Below are 18,889 nucleotides of genomic sequence, written 5' to 3'. Positions count from 1 at the left end.
AATACTTAGTATGCCATTAGACTATCACAGTAATAATGATGACGGTTACGACTGCACTTGAAATGGCACTTTGAAAACTTGGAAAAGATTGAGCAAATGGTTGCACTTTTGTATGAAGAAACTTTAGGACTTCATTTAAACAGACAAAAGAACCTCAAACCCACAAATCCTAAAGAATTGTGCCAGTTATCTTCATGGGAAAGATTTGAGACCACTCTAGTATATTAGTAGAGTCCTGTAAACCTCAATACTTCAACGCACAAGATAAGGAAATGGAGGTTAGATGTAGGATGCAAAAGCTTAATAGACGATGAGTACTTAGAAAAGTGTTAGATTGTTTCTTTAGTTTTAAAAATTATTAATTGGGTATGAAAATTAATGAGGGAACTTTTCTGGCCTGTTGTGCAGGAGAACAGATTTATGCAGAGATTATTCAAACCTTACTTGTTTGGGTGCTGTAATTTGAATTGTTGGTATCAGCTTGTGCCACTTCTTTCAGCATCTCTCAGCTTTCAAGTTTATATGTGTCTTTTGCTTCCCCAGCCAGAATTCTAGTCCCTCCTGTTCCCCATTAGCCACTTTTCCCCCCCCATATCTCCCTCAGACTATGATCTTGATGCAGTAGTAAGCATTCCAAACCCAGCGTGTTCTTCACTGCATTCTTAGTTGCAGGTCCCAGCTTTTTTAAGGTACTGCAGTTGTTTAGGAACATACCTAAACAAACACGGGTCCAAAAATCATGACTTCTCACAGCAAGACCTTGCTGTCAGCCTGAAAACTGCATTAGCTAAACCATTTTCATGATGGTGCAGTATATCTTTATGTTAGAATATGCTAATTACATTATAGGGCATGAATGTCAACCTTTGAAGGTTGAGCTCTGGAAAAGCTGCTGCACTTAATATATTTAAACCGCAATTCAAGAAAGGAACATGATCATCATTAATACTGAGATGAAGTATTTATTGAACTGCAAAGAGCAATCAGAAAAGTCAGGTGCTAGGATGTGTAAAGAATTGGATAGTAAATAATGTTTTAGAGAGTTGTGTATTTTGATCATAGCTAGAAGCCATTGGAAGTAAGAGGTGTTTCTTCATTTGTTTACCTTTTAGACAAGTCATCATAGTCCTTGCCTGGATCATTTGTAATCTTAACGGTAAAATTGACTTACTCAACTTCAGTATCACTTCACTTGTTACTATCATCTGTAGTAGAGCTAGTGGCTAGAGTTCAAGATTGGTTATTCCAGTCGTTCTGCAATTTTCTTGACTTAGGAGCATGTGAATTTCACAAAGGGTGCTATAGTTGTCTGAAGAGCTGTGTTGGGATTTCTTAAAATGCGATTAACATGCATACTCTTAAATGCTGTGTTTTATTCTGTGAGACTGTATTGTTGTTCCAAGTTACAAAAATAAAAAATGGAATTGAGTAGCAAAGGAAGAGATTGCCAAAAAGAAAATCATTAATTAATGAAAATTAAATTGTGACTAATGTCTTCCAGGTGCATGAGCGTACAGAAGAAATGGATTTCTTGCTCTTGGTGATCCGTAAACTGTTGCATACAAATTCCCAATCTGTAAAGGTAGGTTCAGTTATATTCTGCTACTCTTGTTTGTGAGGATAATTTTTTTTTTGCCTGTTTTTTTATCTACAAGGGGCATGTTTTCAAGAACTTAGCATAATTGTGTCATTATTTTGTTACTAAAATATTACCTAGTTGTCCGCTCTTCATAACAAGCCAGCTAAAGGGCATTCTTTTTCTGGCTGCTGGAATGTGTTCTGAGAGACTTTCTTATTTTTTTTTCACCCTCATGTTAAAATGCATTAGCTTCTAAAGTCTGCTTAAGGCTAAAAATTACAAGATGGATATTTGACTAGAATTACATATTGGGTATTGGGGGCAGTGTTTATCCTTGGTTAAATGTGGTAACATTAACTCTTGGAAATACTGAGCTTTTTTAAAAACTTTTTTTTAATGTATTTGGAAAAAAAGCAAAAAAATCAACTTGTTTGGTAATTTCTAGGCAGAACTGGTAGTAGAATATGGCTGAGATTTTTCTCTACATGTTAGGAAATTATGCTTTGTACTAAAGCAGAGTTTGCAGAGGTGTAGCATGACATATTTAGTCTTTGTGGTCTCAAAGTAATGAACTTTTGAACTGTAAGAAATTGAATACAAGTGGCAGAGTTAGGCTGTCTATTTCTGTGCAGTTATTTGGGACTGCAGAAATTTTGCAAGACTGTAGATGTCCCTTAAGTGCTTCAGTTAACTGTTAATGTGAACTGTTCTGTTCCAAGCAGACATAACTTGAGTCTATGTTGGCTGGTTTTGTTGTTTTTGGAATGGAATTGCCACATTGATTCAAAATCATGGGTAAATTGGTCTTTAGATCTTCTGAGCATGCTCTCACAGAAAGTGCCCTTCAGTTGGCACAGAGCATGTCTACGCGCTTCAGGTCTTTCACTTTTTATCCCTTTTCTTTCCAATAAGACAACTCACTTGTCTTTAAATTCAGAGGCAGAAGTGTGAAGCAGTTCAGCTTTAACACTTGGCTCTGCTTCCTGAGGATACCAAGTAATTCGATCATACTCAGTTTGAAAAGTTTGCCCATGATGCTGATTATCTGGTTGGTGTCAGTGGCAGGAATCCCTACAGGTCCTATCATCTCTTCTGTTAGAAAACGTTCTTCTTTCATAGGTTTCTGGGGGTTTTTTTGTTTGTTTTTTTTTTATAGTTCTGATTAAATATCTCAAAATTGTCTCTGGAAAACCTTTATATCTTTCTCTGCAGTTGTTTCTTCAGATGACAGTTTCATATTGTATAAATCTGAGACAGTCTAAAGTTTGGGGGGGGTGCTTTGAATTTTTGTTTAATGGTGGGGAGGGGTGTCGTGAAACTGAGGGTTTAGGGTTACTAAAGTCATCAGTAATTTTAATGAAATTTATGTGTGATTCAACAGAATTCGATAGCAAGATCCACTCTATTGCATACAAAAGAGGTTGTGTCAGAATTGGCAATGATTTATACAGTATGGGATTAAGTGATTTATACAGAATTGAATTGAAATGTGTAAAGAAACCAAAAACAAGGAGACCCTTCTGTTGAGTCATGAGGTTCAGGCTAGACCCCTTTGCTTTCTGAACTCCTGATGGAGCGTGTGTGTGGCTGGATCTAGTCCTTGCCTCAGACTTGGATGATGGTTTGTGTCTAAATGAAATCTAGAAAGTAAAATCAAGGTAGAGGGATTGTGCGGGGATGCACCACCACAAGGGGAGAACTCTTGATCTCAGTTGCTGCGTTTTAACGCAATGGCAGAGGTAATTCAGTTTGAATCTATGTGCTAAGGCCAGTGTCTCCTACTTGATCCCTTTTCAGCCCCTTTTGAAAAACTGTAAACAGTTTGATCATGTGGCAAATTCATTGAGAAAATACAAGATTCTCCTCCCAGCCTCCATGAAGTAAAATTGTGTGAGGAAGCCTCTTTAAAGGGTAAAATTGTATTTATAATTCAGCATGATATGAAATACACATGAGCTGTTTGCCTTCTAGTTTGAATATTGCAGACCTTGGAAGTAGCAGGTAATTCAGCACTGCATCAACTAACAGGATGGCAGGAGTGATTCTGACGTAAGGAGGACAAGATATACCTGTTGTGGTTCACTACCAACAGTGTTGCGTTTTTTGGCAGATGGCTGGTGCAGATTATTGCTTTTGGATCATGGCAGACATTTGGGTGTTCTAAGATTGATTTTGCTGGGATGGGGTTCTTGCAAGAAAAATGGCTCTATTGTGTCAAAGCATTTACCTTTGATTGTCTTAAATGTGCCTAGGGTATGTACCTGTGGTAATGAAATTAGACCATTTTAGCATAAAGAGTAAGTGAGATTCCAGCATAGCATGGCATTTTGTGTTCAAATTAATGTTTTACATCTGCTGTACAATTTTTTCAACAGGTAATATTGATGTCTGCTTCCATCAACTGTAAAGAACTTGCTGATTACTTCACACTTCCAGATAAGAATGGTCTGAATCCAGCCTGTGTAATTAAGGTGGAAGGCAAACCTTTTGCAATTGAAGAATATTACCTTGATGATTTGAAACATTTTGTGAAGTTCAAGGTATTGTAAATATAAATTTATTTCTCTGGACATAGTAAGGAAGAAATTGAATAGTCAATTGAAATCTCTGTAATAAAATTACAAATAACTAATTTTACATTAAGGTTCTAGGTTAAGAATTAATATGTGATGATAGAACAGGAGCCTCCCTGCCAGCAGCCTGGGTTTTCTTTCATTTAAAATGGAATGACTGGGAATTCTGAGTAGCATGTGGCATTTTGTACCATAGTTTGCATCCAAGATGAACAAAGTGAGTCTGTGCAGAAAGTAACATCCGAGGATTTTTTGGTCTCTTTGAATGCAGGTGACAAACTCGGGCAGTATTTCCTGGGCTTGGTCGTGTTGATGTTATGTATCAAAGGCAGGAAGAGCTAGGAAACAGTCATCAGAAAAGAAGCATTTATGATTAGAAGTTCGATGTTATCAAGTGGCTTCTCTTGTCAGCTGAGGCTCGCATGCTTCTTATTTTTTCCTTTTTTTTTTTTTTTTTTTTAATAGTCCAAGAGCTATTATGCAGTAATTTTGAACATATTTGTTGCAGCCATGTAGGCTACCATAGCAAATACATAATTTTGAATAATGAAAATATGTTTGGATGATAGACATTCACAAAATCGCTGATGGCCACTTCAGAGCTGTATGGCTGCACTGGAGAATTGCTGTTCTAATGCCTAAGGAGGGTAGTAATGGCTGAAGATTCATTTGCTGTGTCTATCTTTAGCTTATAAACTGCACAGTGTATTTGTAGAGCTCCTGAAGTACCATTGTATAGCATGTATCTGTATAGACAACAGATAATGAATGTAAGTTCAAATTAATTTGATATCTGTGGTTTTATAATATGAGCTTGTTTTACAGCTGAAAAACAGCTGTGTAGGTACTTAGTGCCTGAACTCTTTTGGTATTGTGGTCCAAGACAAAGTAAACAGGTTAAAGCAAAGTAGAACAAATGGAGTCAGGCTTTAGTAGTGACAACCACTCTAAAAATAACTGGAGCATGGGAGTAATTATTAGTCAATTTTGGTAATTCATAACACTATTATAATGTTGATATAGTGAAGAAGGCAGGAAATGCACTTAAAAAGTAGCAGTATGTGAACATATTATTGTTATTTAGCTTGCATCCCTGAATGCTGCAGAAATTAAATTAGATAAATAAACTGATTTTCTTACGTGTAACACAGAAGAAAATAATTGCTTATGTACACAGCACAGGTACTGGTTATGCTTCAACACAGGCAAGCTGAAATAAAAGGCTGTCAACCACTGAAGTTTTAATGCAGCCAACAAAAGCAACTAGATGTGTATAGCACTTGGCCAGTCAGTTTTTTATATGGCAGCTCAGATAATATGGAGGAGATTATGTAATGTATGATTTTTGTAAAAGATATTTGATGGTGGATGGCAACAAAAAGATAACCAAGAAATTGAGTAAGAAGTCTACTTCAGTCAAGTTGCATTTGTCACAGCTGCACGTTGAGCTGAATGTCATCTGCCACACTTTTCACCTCTGAGGTCAGGAACAAAAGAAACTGCTTTCAATGCTTATGCCTTACATTTTTTATTTTTCTTTTTCCTCTCTGTATATGAGCATTTAGGGTAGGGTTTTTTTTTTTGTTGTTGGTTTGGGGTTTTTTTATATTTTTATGTTTCTTTATGTTGTGTTGTCCTAGCTATAGCCATTCTTCTGTTCAGTAGGAGATGATTGTCCAAGCTATCTGTACCTTAGGGCAACAGTAGAAGCACAGAAGTGCTCTTGATTTTCCTTTTCTTTATTTTTTTTTTCCTTAATACATATGAAAAAAAAACCCCACCATAAATTGAATAAGAAAGCTCTGTGATGTTTGGTCTCACATCTTGTTTCTTACGGTGTTATGTGTGGAGATTTTATCCAAATAGTAATTTCTGTACTACACTTAAAAATGTGGAAGGTCTAGAAATATTTGTGTAACATCCTAATAACAATAAAAGCAAAGCCCAAGTGTTAAGGTACTTAATGAGTTAACACTGCCATATGGAAGCAGGGGAACATCTTTCATCAAGTTAAAGTCAGCTGGATAACTGCCTGAGGTAGAGGATTCAGGCTTTAGTTCTTTACAAGCTTCTCTAGGCTAATTAAGTTCACATAATACAGAAATTAAAAACAGTCTTTGCTTTTTGCATAAACACAATTTTCCCAACTTCCTTTTTGTTTTTAAAATCAATAATTAAAAGTCAGATTAGATAGATAATAACTCATTCCTGAATCATCTTGATGTAACTGTCTGGCTTGCTCTGAGGTATGAACCTTTGTCCCTTCTCAAAAGAATCATAAAATAATTGGTTGTTACTGTATAAATGTAGAATTATTTTGTGAATCCTGCAGAGCTCTTGGATGTAATTTGTCACTCATATCTGTAAGTGATAATGTTTAAAAACTGTGCTTGAAAATACAGATTTCCTTTGAGCAGTTCTGACTTCGTTAATTCAGTGAATTTGGAGTTCACTGATACCAGCTGTGATTTCGAAGATAAATAGACATGCCAGTCACTTTTTTTTTTCTGTATGTCTTTTTGCAGTAAACCCTTTGCTGTGGCTAGATAGGCATCTAGCTGAATCAACAATTAAGTTTTCAATTCAATTACTTCATTTGTATGAAAGAATAAAAGAGGGAAGGGAGGATGAAACACTCTTCAGTGTAGCACTGGCTTAACACTTTCCTAGGTCATTTATAGGTGCTACTGTTTCATTTGTGAGTATATGTTTATAAACTGTAGTTTCTTTTTCTTTTGGTGTAATGGCCTTCATAAGCACATTATTCTGGTTATTTAATTGGATCATTAGTTTTTCATATCAGCCCCCTCTAAATGCCAGGGAATCGGTGAAACCCAGTTTTTTATGAAGAATGCATGAAGGCTGTATTATATGGGCAAATTTAAACCTAGTTATGTAAATGCTTACCGATTGCTATTGTACAGTATTGGAGATACCGACTGCAAATTAATTGTATAGTTCTATGAACAGATTTTAAAAAATGCATGCAATTAAGGGGTCTAGATGTTTGATTTTGACAGTAAATCTGTGAAATCCCATGTCTCTACTTCTTATCTAAGGCAAAGAGGCCCATTTTTTGGCTTGCAGATATAAGATCTCCTTCATATCCCTGGTAATGAAGTCAGAGTCCGGATGAAAGGTAGTCAGCTGCTGTCAAAAGCTATTCTGATTTTGTTGTATTACTTCAGTCAGCTCTGACTGGGCTTTTGTATTTCCTGTTCATCACATTGTTACCTTTTATTAGGATTGATGTGGAAGCTTTGTCATGTTAAAGAATGCTAAAGGTAGAATTGGTGACAAAACTGAATAGACAAATTTGACAGTTACGTAAGCAGGGATAATTTAAGAACAAATAGGTCACTTTCAAGCATGTATATAAGGCTACTTGATTTGAGGGGTCAGAAGTGGAGAAATTATTGTCAAGTTATTATAGGTGGCTTTTTCTGATCCTCCAATCCATCCTTTATTAGAAGAAAGTAGGATAGTTTTCTCAGGGCTTTCAGAGTGGAGTCTTCCTGCAGACATCATGATGGTTGCAGGTTGACTGTTAAGGGTTGGAAAGCTGAGCAGTGAGGTTGCAGTAACACATCTGTCTAGCTTTCATTTAGCTTTGTTAGATAACTGTTTGCTAGTCTCATTTTTTTTTTTTTTTTTTTTTTTGAAGTGTTACTCATGGCTGGCTGTTCAGCTTGCATTTTCCATTTCTTTCCAGGAGTGGATTTTCCCCCTACATTTTGTAGCCTTGTTGAAACTTACTGGTTGCAGCTGCATCTTACCTTCTGTTGGTATTAATCTGCATGTGTTTACTAATTACTACAGACTATGGTATTTTTATTATTAGAATCACAGAATCACAGAATCCCAAGGGTTGGAAGGGACCTAAAAAGATCATCTAGTCCAACCCCCCTGCAAGAGCAGGGTAACCTACAGTACATCACACAGGAACTTGTCCAGGCGGGCCTTAGCATATGCTTAAAGCACAAATGCTCATTTTTTCACTGTTACTTCAATTACAGTACCATTTTTTAAAAGTATAAATGAAAAGTCCCAACCTAAATAAAAATGTATTTGAATAATAAAGTACTATTGTAGTATATCCAGCAGCCAGTGAAGGTGATGGATAAACTCAGAGACACACTTGGTTGAGCATAAATGACAAAATGGAGGCTTATGAGCTAGTGATTAAAATACATTATTTCTTAAAGGATACACAACTGATTGCTCCAGCCTGTTAGGTTTCTTGGGAAAATCTGGATGAGTTAGACTGTCACTGGATGGTGTAAACTATTAGGTTTCAGCATAAAAGTAAATGAAATACTTCATTTGAGGGTAGAGGGAGGAAAAAGGAAAGAGCTTCAAAGGTATAAAAGGAAGGAAAGAAGTTGAGTTTGTCTATAGGATTTTTAATTATTTGAAGTATGTGGATGGCAGATTACACTGTAATACAAGTCTATAAAAGTTACAGACAGTGGTTAGTCCAGTAAAGAGTTTCCACTAGAATGAGGGGAAACCCTAAAAGAGAAAGATTAGCAATGATCAGAAGCCATTTTCCCTCCAGAGGAGGAATGTGTAGTATTATAGACTGTTCCCAGAGCATAACCCAGAGCTTACCAAACCCTAATTCAGTAAGCATGTTTTGGGGGGTTTTGTTTGGTTTTTTTTGTCTTTGCTCTGAAGACTTGGTGGTTTGTATTCTTAAATATGAAAGCCCTGAGTTTATGACAGGATGGTAGAAAATGGAGTTGACAAGAGTCGTCATGGTTATATTGTGTACAACAGAGCCATAGCTCTTTTGACAGCGTGTGACCTAAAACAAAAAACCCATTAAATGCAAGACCTACATGATTTATTTGATGGTCAGGTAGAGACCCACATTATAGCACCTGTGAGAAGGACTGTGCATGCCTCATACAAATTCCTCTCCTTATCATCTGTGTGTTCTGGTTAGTCTCATGTGCCTAACACTTCATATAAAGAGTATGTCTGGCAGACTTTAGGGAATAGAGTGTGGGCTAGTAGTTGTCTTAAGTATCATAGAATCATAGAATAGTTAGGGTTGCAAAGGACCTCAAGATCATCTAGTTCCAACCCCCCTGCCATGGGCAGGGACACCACACACTAAACCATCCCACACAAGGCTTCATCCAACCTGGCCTTGAACACCGCCAGGGATGGAGCACTCACAACCTCCCTGGGCAACTGATTCCAGTGTCTCACCACCCTAACAGGAAAGAACTTCCTCCTTATATCCAGTCTAAACTTCCCCTGTTTAAGTTTTAACCCGTTACCCGTTGTCCTGTCACTACAAGTATGTAAATATCAGAAGTATTTCCTTAGCATTAAAAGGTAGCATGCTTGAAGGGTCTGTCTAGAAGGTAATGAATGCTTCAGATTGTTACTTCTTTGTACAGCTTCTGTGCTGGATCAGTTTTAATGGAAAAGCACTTGACAAATCAACACATATGCATGATCTACGGTCTTTTAGTCTGTTACGCTGTGTTAACCTCAATACTCTCTTCTCCACACAGCTTCCTATTCAAATAATTGAGGAACCAGTGATAGTAACAGAAATGTATGAAATAGCAATGTCTTTGATCCAGTCATTTGATGAGTTAGAGATGGAGAAGAATAGGTAAGACACAGTTTGATTTCTGAAATCACTGGTTCTTTGGGGCAGTAAGATGCTGATTAAGGAGCAGAAGCAGCCCATGTATCATAGTTCCTAGTGGCAACTTCATTTTCTGTGCATCTCTGCTTTTATGCTACATATCTGTGTGGTTTCACTGAGGGTAGTTAGACTACTTGTAGGTCTTACGGAAAAAAACGTGTCTTGAAATACACTTCATGCCCTGGAGTGTAAGTGACCATTCAAGCCAGCCATGCCATGTGGAAACTAGATTCTTTGCTGTAGACCAGAGTCAAATAATATTTATATGAAGAATAACACCAGAACTATTTTGCATTGTGAACTAAAACATACATTAAGCCATGACAAAAGAATACAAACTAGCATTAATTTTTCACTGCCTGCTTAACTAATGCCTTACTGTCTTTTGAAATAAGTAACTATTACTTTATTACTTTGTGGTTTGTAAATTTTGCATCAGGAATGACTGCCACAAAAAATGCAAGTTCTGTATTATGTTGAGGTGATTTTAACTTCTTGACTCCTAACAGGTTAATTGAGTATGTCTGCCTCTCAAGTTTGTCATGACCTGTAGTTATTGATAATGGTTAGCTGTTTTACATGCCAGGCTTTTGTTAAATGTGTCTAGTGGTATTTTTCTGTTGAACGTATTATGTATTCTTGAAAAATTACTGAATAAGTTTGTCTAGAATTCTACAGTAGAATGCTACATTTACATTTTAAAACTTTTGGTAACCTAATTTTGATTCATTTCCTTGCTAAGTAAAAATGCTTCTGCTTTTACGTAATTTTGAAGACTAAACCTAATGATCTAGTTCTGCTATTTATATGCTGGGTATTCCAGAATGGATAGCTGAAAGTAGCGTCCTGAATTCCATTTCTTCAGGAAGTTTAAATAATACTTGTTACAAAAAGTGCACAGTTCTGCTTGTTCTTTCAGAATAAAATAACTTGGGGTGATAAAATAGACTGAGGTTGTGAAACTAACAAACCTGCATATTCTTGTTAGGGAGGAAAAAAACTTGAGTGTTACATCAGAACGTGGAAGTGTGCTAGTATTTTTACCAGGTGAGCGTATGCCTTAACTTTATTTTTCATTTGTCACCTAACAAGTTTTCTTCTAGAGATTAATTAAACACGTTTAACTGGGGTTTATTGGTCTATTTGAGTATTTTTCTTGCAAACTTCTTTAAATATGGCAATAATTGGAAATGCTTTGAGTCAGAAGTAAGACTCTGTATGTTTTAAAATGAAGTTACAGTAATAAATTCTACTGTTAATCCACAGAAATTCAGTTTCTGGGGGTTTTTAGATTAGCTATTAAATACTGCATGAAGTTCCTAGGATTCCTTTGGAGACCTTTTCTTATCTGTATATAGTGTAGTCTTTATTTAGATTCTTGTAAAAATTAAAATATACTTTTTTCTGCCTGTGTACATGGGTTGCTTGCTGTAGTAGGAACCCTCAGAAGCATGCATGATGATATAGCAATTAATGATCAGAGAGATGGTTATATATGGTTTTAGTTTTTTTAAACAGTAAACCTAAGTTACCTTACACTGCCTCTAAAATCTGGCTAAGAGGTTCAATAAGAATGACAGCCAAAACAAAAGCATGCAGTAATGTTTATGTAACTAGGCTACAGACTTGCTTTCCTGAGCATCACAAACCTGTTACTTGGTGGTTTCAAGTATACTTTTATTTCATGAAAATTTGCTACTTGAAAACTGAAAATACTTCGTTGCGTACTAGTGGAGAGTCATCTTTATGAGTCAGGAGCAGCTGTTCCTTGGGCATAGTGGGGTCTGTCCCTACCAGGACTTCCTAACTTTATGTAAAATCTTTATGAATGTCATTTTCCTGCTGTGTTGACCTTAGCAGTAAATATGTTAGCACTAGGGCTGGAAACAGAACGCAGCACAAAAATACACTGCACTTGCAGAGTACCTTTTGATGGAGGGTGCGCCCTGCCAGCTACAGGGCATTAGAGCTGCCTCTCTTGGAGTTACCTTCTCTATAAAATCAATGGGTAGAAGGAATTACTTCATCATGTCAATGTAGGACCCATTCCAGTTTGCCATTAATCAGGTAGGGAGACCATCTCTGGTGCCTCTGGCCTCTCATATTAGAGTTTGTCTGGTGTGCTTTCAGACTCCCTAAGGCCCTCTGAGTCTTCATTTCAGGCTGAAATTACTCTATCGCTTTCAATTCCCAAAACTTTTATCTTTCCTTTGAGGATTTTTTTTTTTTTTTCTATGCTGCTGACCCTGATGGTTTACAATTGCAGCTGCTAAAGTGAAACTCCTTGCTTAAATGCTTTTTGTCAATTCATGTAAACCTGTGTAGATAGTGTTTTCTGAATTAGTTGGTTCTTGGGTTTGGCTTTTATTGTTGTTTAGTGTTTGACCTTGGCCTGCTTTGTAAGGATACCCAAGACTGATCTTGAACATGGGATTAGCCCATGCCTCTTCAAATTTTCTTCACAAATAGTCTTTATGCAGAACTGGAGAAAAGGAGAGGAAAGCCCTCAGTTTACAAGAGGGCAGCTGGGACAGATTTGGCTAAAAATAACATCTCATTAAGGCACTGATTTGAGATGCTTAGATTTTTTTGAGTACTTAAATTACATAGCATTTTGTACATTCAGAATAACACTTCCATTGACATTTTGAGCTGAGTAGGCAACAGCAGCCAGAAACAGTAGTGCCATATTGAGGAGTACTGTTAAGTGATTTATTTTTTTTTTCACTGTCTGTGTGGAACTCAGTGGTAAGGCAGAATCCACTTCCATAGAGCATGCAGCTGTCTTGAGTAGGATGCTATGTTTTCTTTCCTGTTTTAATTGCTTGTCTTGTTCAGTGTTGAATTAATTATTTTTTATGTTACTGAGTCTGATTCTTTACAGATAAATACCCTTTAGTATTCAGCACTCCTTTGATTGCAGAGCTAGCATGTCCCTAGATACAAGGTGAAAAAGTGCCACCTTAAACTGTACAGTGACTTTTTTTTTAACATAATGTGTGCGTATGTTCCCAGTGGGCTGTATTAAGTTTGCACAACCAGTCTAGATTCTGACAGCTCTTTTGTATTGAGTGCTAGACTTGGCAACCTTAATGTTTCTGGAGTGTTTACATAGCTGTCTAGTTCTTTAGACCTTTTAAAGAACAAATTGGAAAAAGAGGTCAGACTGGTGACTGAAACATTACTGAGCTATACCTTCAAGTATGTAACTCGCTTCTACCAGACTAGCTGATGGGTTAAATGAAGGCAAGAGTAGGTTGTAATCCTTCAGGAGCATGCAGAAGTTGGGGATGGCCTGATTTCTCTGTGATTCACATCCACTTGCTGATGGCAGAAACTACATAGCGTAAAGCTTCCAGGGATTCTGTTACTGTTCTAAGATTTTATCTTTTTTACTAATGTCCACTTCTTTGTTTTGTATTTTCTTTTGTGCTTCTCCATGCCCCACTCTCCTTGTTGTCCTAGTATGTTTACCAAAGAGATTTTTAGTTACTGTTTCATTCCAAGATCTGTCTCTCCTGGTGGCAGCCTTCTATTGTGGAGGTGTCATGATCAGCTCTTGTCCCTTCCAGAACTGGGTGTCAGATGCTGCCTGCTGTGTCTAGTCAGTAATTACTAGACTGATTAATGATTACTGTTAATATGGGTTATGTCGAACCTGATTGTAACAGTCATGGATCAAGTTTCTTTTAATTGTTTTTAAACATAAATTGGATTTGAGCCTTAGTGTCTTACTCAGATACGTAACCAGGCAGTATGGCAAGGAGGAAACATTAGACAGATAGTCAAGCAGTACCAAACACTTTTTTCCTCTTCTGTGTTACAATAATCTTAAAAAGTGGCGCTGTTTTTGTATTTCCCAGTGTGCATTTTTTTTCACCACAGTGCTGAAGGTGTGTTTGCTTAGAGCTTTTAATAGTTTCATTATTGTGCTAGTCAGTAGTTTCTGATTTGGCTAGTTACTTGCATTCTCAAGTACTCATTTGAGTAGTGATGTAAATTAGGTTTCCTCGATGTCTTTCTAATGACATTGTTTTCACCTGTAGCAGCCTCACACAAAGGACATCTGAAGCTTTTAAATTCCTGCTGATTGAGCCACCACCACAATTATTTATTCCCCCACCCCGCAGCTTACCTGTTCTGCCCCAACCGTGGTTTCTTTTATGACTCTTACCTTTAGCCACTTCCCCTCATTTTCCCGTTTCAGTCTTTCTGAGTCCAGTAGTTGACTAAATCTCCATGTTCTCCTGCAATTTCTTTTTCCAGCCAACCTTGTATAATAACCACATTCATTTGTTAATCTGTTTCTCCTTTTCTTGCTTTCTGGCCTCTTCCTTGCTTACATTAACTCAGTCATGCTTTCCAGCCCATTGCATACCCTTCTTTCTTCTCATTTCTGGTTTAAGTTACTCTTCTCTCTTATCTTTGCTGAAAATGTCTTCCTCCGTGTGCATTTGTCTTCCCTCCTTCTCACTTCTGAAGTCAAGTAACAGGCATCTAAAGAGTCCAAGAATGTTCATATTCAGGTGCTCAGACTGCATTTAGCCTCACTGAAAATTGCAGCAATCTTGTACTTCAGTTACAGAATTATTTCATTTTTTTTATATCCAATTGGGGAGCCCCAGTTTAGAGAGATTTTTTGAAAATTAGGGTTTTGGAATGAAGTCTCAATAAGAAGTAAACTAGGCTTCTTGGAAAGGTTGGTGCCTGTGGAGGTATTCAGGAAGACAGCAAAAATCCCTTAGGTGTGAAATCCATGCCCCAGAGAATAGGCACTGGCACTGCCAAAGCTAAGATGGCTAAGGCAAAAATAGCTTTTTGTTGGTTTTGTTGGTTTTCTTTACTTCTCCCCCCCCTACCCCCTTCCCACCCCACTGAAGCAGCTTGTTTTGGCTGAAGTACCTAAAGCAGACATTCAACATGTGGTAAGCCTTGTCAGTTGCAAGGAACTGAAGCAAGGGCTAATAATGAGACACTGGCAGATGGCCTTTATAGATGATATTGCTACTTGACTTTGAGTGTAAAATTAATGAAATATTACTCTTAAAAATTGACTCACAGTGTTTCAGTGGCTTATTACTACATTTACTGTTTAACTCGTCTGCTGCTTTATTATATGGTGAAAAGCAGGTTGTAATGAAAGTCAATTAAGAATTTAAGTTGACATGAGAATTGGGTTTTGGAACTGTTAGTGATCACTAAAAGGAAAACAAACTCGTAATTACTTTTTCCCTAGGTTTGTATGAAATAAGATACATGCAGTCATGTCTCTCAAGTAAGTTCAACAAAAGGTAAGTTAGACCACACTTGTTTCTGTTTATTTGAACTGGAACATGAATCCTTCACCTGTGTGAGTTCTAAGTATATAATATGATTTAGCACAGAGGTATAATTACTATAATCTTGCATCAGTTAATATTTCACTAATGTATTTTCTTTAGGTGGCAAGTGTACCCACTTCACTCAGGTGGGACGTTAGAGGAACAAAATAATGCACTTTTGGCTACAGTTCCTGGCTACAGAAAAGTAAATATTGTTGAATCATTACTTTTTAAGTGTGTGAAACCTTTTGCTAGAGTAATAGCAAGTAATAATGTCTATAAGCTAACATTAGCTGTGCCAACTCAAACTGCTGTGTTGAGGTCAAAGCAGGTTTGTTTTTTCAAGATGTAAACTAATTGCTTTTCTTACCAAGCTGTTACTTTAACTGGTACTTAGACCTGAAGGGAAGTGTGAGAATAACAGGAAGCTATCCTTAAATTATTGTGTGAAACTGGTTTTACCCTTAAGCAAGTTTGTGCTTGTTGATTCTTGCACTTGCATGGTAGCAGTATGCTGCTGGTGGTACTGCATAGCAAAGTAGTCCCCTAGTATGGGGGTCTCCCACCTGCTTTGTACCCTGTGTTATGGCTAGTGTTTTGGCTTTATCACTGATGCTTTCTTATGCAAAAGCATAAGGAAATACTTCTATTATTCTTCTTTATGTATGCTATACTACTTAATTATGCTTCTCTGATCTTAGGACAAGAAAATACTAAAATACAAGTTTTCTTGTTTTGTATTGCCTTTTTTTTTTTAATATGCAGAACAGAAATACTGTATTGCCATTACGTTTGTATTTCTTCATAGCAAGTTGGATTTTTCATATAGAAGTATTAATGTAATTTTTTCTTTATGCATTCATTACTCATTTTTTGCTTCAAAACTCAGATTATTCTGTGTACAAACATAGCTGAGAGCTCTGTAACAGTTCCTGATGTTAAGTACGGTAAGTCATCTAAATCTTGTAATTGTGTATATGCTGTATTTATAGTGTTATACTTACTTGCAGTAGCCTAAATCTGCACAACAGTTTACTGTTTTACAAAGCATTGCTGTTGGAGTTCAACTTTGACAGTTGTTGAATTCTTTCTTTCACAACAGAGAATGGGTTTAAATGTGAATATATGATCAAATAGTAGAGCTACCAAGTGAGGTGCTGGTTTTAATATGTTTTTGAGGAGAGAAAAAAAATAATTGTAAATGCAGTAACAAGTAGAATCAGACCCTATGTCACAAGTACCTTAAGTTTTTTCTTCACATTCTGGCTATCTTTCGAAATAATTGCATCAGATGTTTTGATATAGAACAGATTGCCTTTTTATGTTGTCATCTGCACTATTTGCAGTTCTGTCAGTATTCAGTGTTCTGGGTCTGGTCCTTTATAAATGTAGTGCTCTCTTTACTGGTTTTCGAATAACTGAAAATTTCCTTTTCTGATAACACAAAATCAACCAGTATTTTTTTCCACTGTCATGAGGATAAATTGTTTTGTAATAATACCAGATTTTTCTTTATTGCAGTGATAGATTTCTGCTTAACTAGAACTTTGGTTTGTGATGAGGAAACTAATTACCAGAGTTTGAGACTTTGCTGGGCATCTAAAACAAACTGTAATCAAAGAAAAGGTAAGGCGGAAGTAAGTAATGGAAAGGAATTTTAAAAGCTAACCTTCATGGAGAATTCTGTGTTGCTTTTCATTTTATTAACAGTAAACGCATGGATTATTTTTGCCTTGAGTAATTTATACAGAAACATAATTCCTTACCATATCAGGTAAGATAATGTGATCAAACAGTTGTGCCTGAATGTTTTATTTTGTTCAGGTATTTTTTCCATAGGATTTTTTTGTGTTTTATTAAAAAATACTAAAATTCATGGACCTGAGAATTTATTAGGATTCTCTGTTATGTAATAGTATTTCTGTCATGATCCCTTTTCTTAAAAGGGGGAGATAAGTACTGCTAGGTATTTACTAACTACTTGAGTTTCAGCAGTAAAAGAAAATTCATGTCTTTATCAGTCTTAAATTGGTTGAAATAACCACAGCAGTGTGCAGACCAGTGTATGTGGCATAAGGTTAAATAAGTTGTCATACTGTCTCTTCTAGTAAGACAGTACTCTAAAATATAAAAATCTTTTCAGTTGAAAGGAGTACTAAATTAATTTTATAACGGTGATATCTTTAGGTTTAAAAATGTCCATGTTTTTAAATGAGGTGCCACCAAAGCTACTCTGTCATTTCCCCTCCTCAACTGGACATGGGAAAGAAAGTGTAACGAAAAGCTCATGGGCAGCACAGGGGAACTGGGAATGGGGGTTTCAGTCAGTTCATCATGTTTCTCTGCTGCTCCTTTCTCACACACGCACTTCCCCTGCTCTGTCATGAGGTCCTTCTCACAGGAGAAAGTTCTCCATGAACATCTCAAATGTGGACCCTTCCCACAGGCTGCAGGTCTTCGTGAACTGCTCCAGAGTGGGGTCCCTCCCATGGGGTACAATCCTTCAGGAACAGATTGCTCCAGTGTGGGTCCCCTGCGGGGTCACCAGTCCTGAAGCAAACCTGCTGTAGCACGGGCTCCTCTCTCTACAGTGCCACAGGCCCTGCAGGAGCCTGCTCCAGCACGGGCTTCCATGAGGTCACAGCTTCCTTTGGGCATCCATCTGTTCTGGTGTGAGGGCCTTCCACAGGCTGCAGGTGGATATCTGCTCCACCATGGACCTCCATGGACTGCAGGGGGACAGCCTGCACCGCCATGGCCTGCAGGGGAGGCTCTGTTCTGGTGCCTGGAGCATCTCCTCCCTTCCTTCCTCACTGGCCTTGGTATCTGCAGAATTGTTTCTCTGCCATATCACTCTCTTCAACAGCACAACAATGTTTTTTCCCCTTAACTATGTCGTTATCCCAGAGGTGCTACCACCATTACTAATGGGCTTGGCTTTGACCAGCAGCAGGTCCATCTTGGAGCGCTGGTGTTGGCTTTGGTTTGAGGATATGCTAAAGCTTCCATTGACATATTTATCTATATTAAATTTAGATTTAAGAACTTGCCTGTTTATGGTTTTGAGGAAGTATATTTTAGTGCAGGATTTGTCATGCCATTTCAATTGACAAAGATACTGATTTGAGGGCAGTTATGTGAAAGAGATATTTGAGTGAAGTACTTTAACTCTTTCATTAGCTACTGCTGCTGTGAAAACAAAATTACTTTATCTGATCGTTATGTGGGAAAAGGTAAAGAGAATGTCTCCACTGGGGCTGTCTGCTGCAAGAGAGAAAAATGCTGGTCAGCTTGTAGTGTCAGCTGTTGCGTGCTGCTCAGCTGCCCAGAAGGCTTGTAGCTGGATGGGTTTTCAACAACCTGAAACTCGGACAGTTTACAAATGGGTGATTTGTTCTTTTATGTGAAGGTCGTGCTGGACGTGTTTCCAAAGGGTATTGTTATAGGCTTGTATGCAAGAACTTCTGGACAGACTCTATTCCAGAGCAGTCAGTTCCTGAGATACTGGTAAGACTTTGGGGAAACATCAAGATATTTTTCAATGGCTTTTTTGTGTGTGTGGTTTTTTTTGGTTGGTTTTGTTTTGTTGTGTTTTTTTTTAAAGCTGATAATTGACAAAGACCATTCCGTATAGCTTACTTTGTAGAAGGAGATACCTTACAGCAGTAAAATGACTGTGGATTAGAATAAATAATCTGCTCAAAAGTAAAATATCCTTAGTAATACGAAATTTAAATTTTTTACTAAA

The 18,889-nt window shown here is 37.2% G+C and overlaps 1 protein-coding gene across 4 annotated transcripts in view; it reads left to right on the top strand.

The window, feature by feature from the left end:
• TDRD9 (tudor domain containing 9) overlaps window positions 1–18,889 on the top strand; it is an 81,613-nt gene that overhangs the window by 27,529 nt on the left and 35,195 nt on the right. For all 4 annotated transcript variants that reach the window (XM_065684701.1, XM_065684699.1, XM_065684702.1 and 1 more), the window contains 9 exons: window positions 1,502–1,582; window positions 3,955–4,119; window positions 9,681–9,784; window positions 10,809–10,867; window positions 15,057–15,111; window positions 15,262–15,346; window positions 16,031–16,088; window positions 16,663–16,767; window positions 18,551–18,648. In XM_065684701.1, the coding sequence (XP_065540773.1) occupies window positions 1,502–1,582; window positions 3,955–4,119; window positions 9,681–9,784; window positions 10,809–10,867; window positions 15,057–15,111; window positions 15,262–15,346; window positions 16,031–16,088; window positions 16,663–16,767; window positions 18,551–18,648 (810 nt within the window). The remainder of the gene's footprint in view (window positions 1–1,501; window positions 1,583–3,954; window positions 4,120–9,680; window positions 9,785–10,808; window positions 10,868–15,056; window positions 15,112–15,261; window positions 15,347–16,030; window positions 16,089–16,662; window positions 16,768–18,550; window positions 18,649–18,889) is intronic.

Source organism: Lathamus discolor, chromosome 6 (genome assembly GCF_037157495.1).
Source record: "Lathamus discolor isolate bLatDis1 chromosome 6, bLatDis1.hap1, whole genome shotgun sequence".
Classification (NCBI taxonomy): domain Eukaryota; kingdom Metazoa; phylum Chordata; class Aves; order Psittaciformes; family Psittacidae; genus Lathamus; species Lathamus discolor.
The sequence above is the reverse complement of the archived record's forward strand: the minus strand, read 5'-3'. Positions and strand labels throughout refer to the sequence as shown.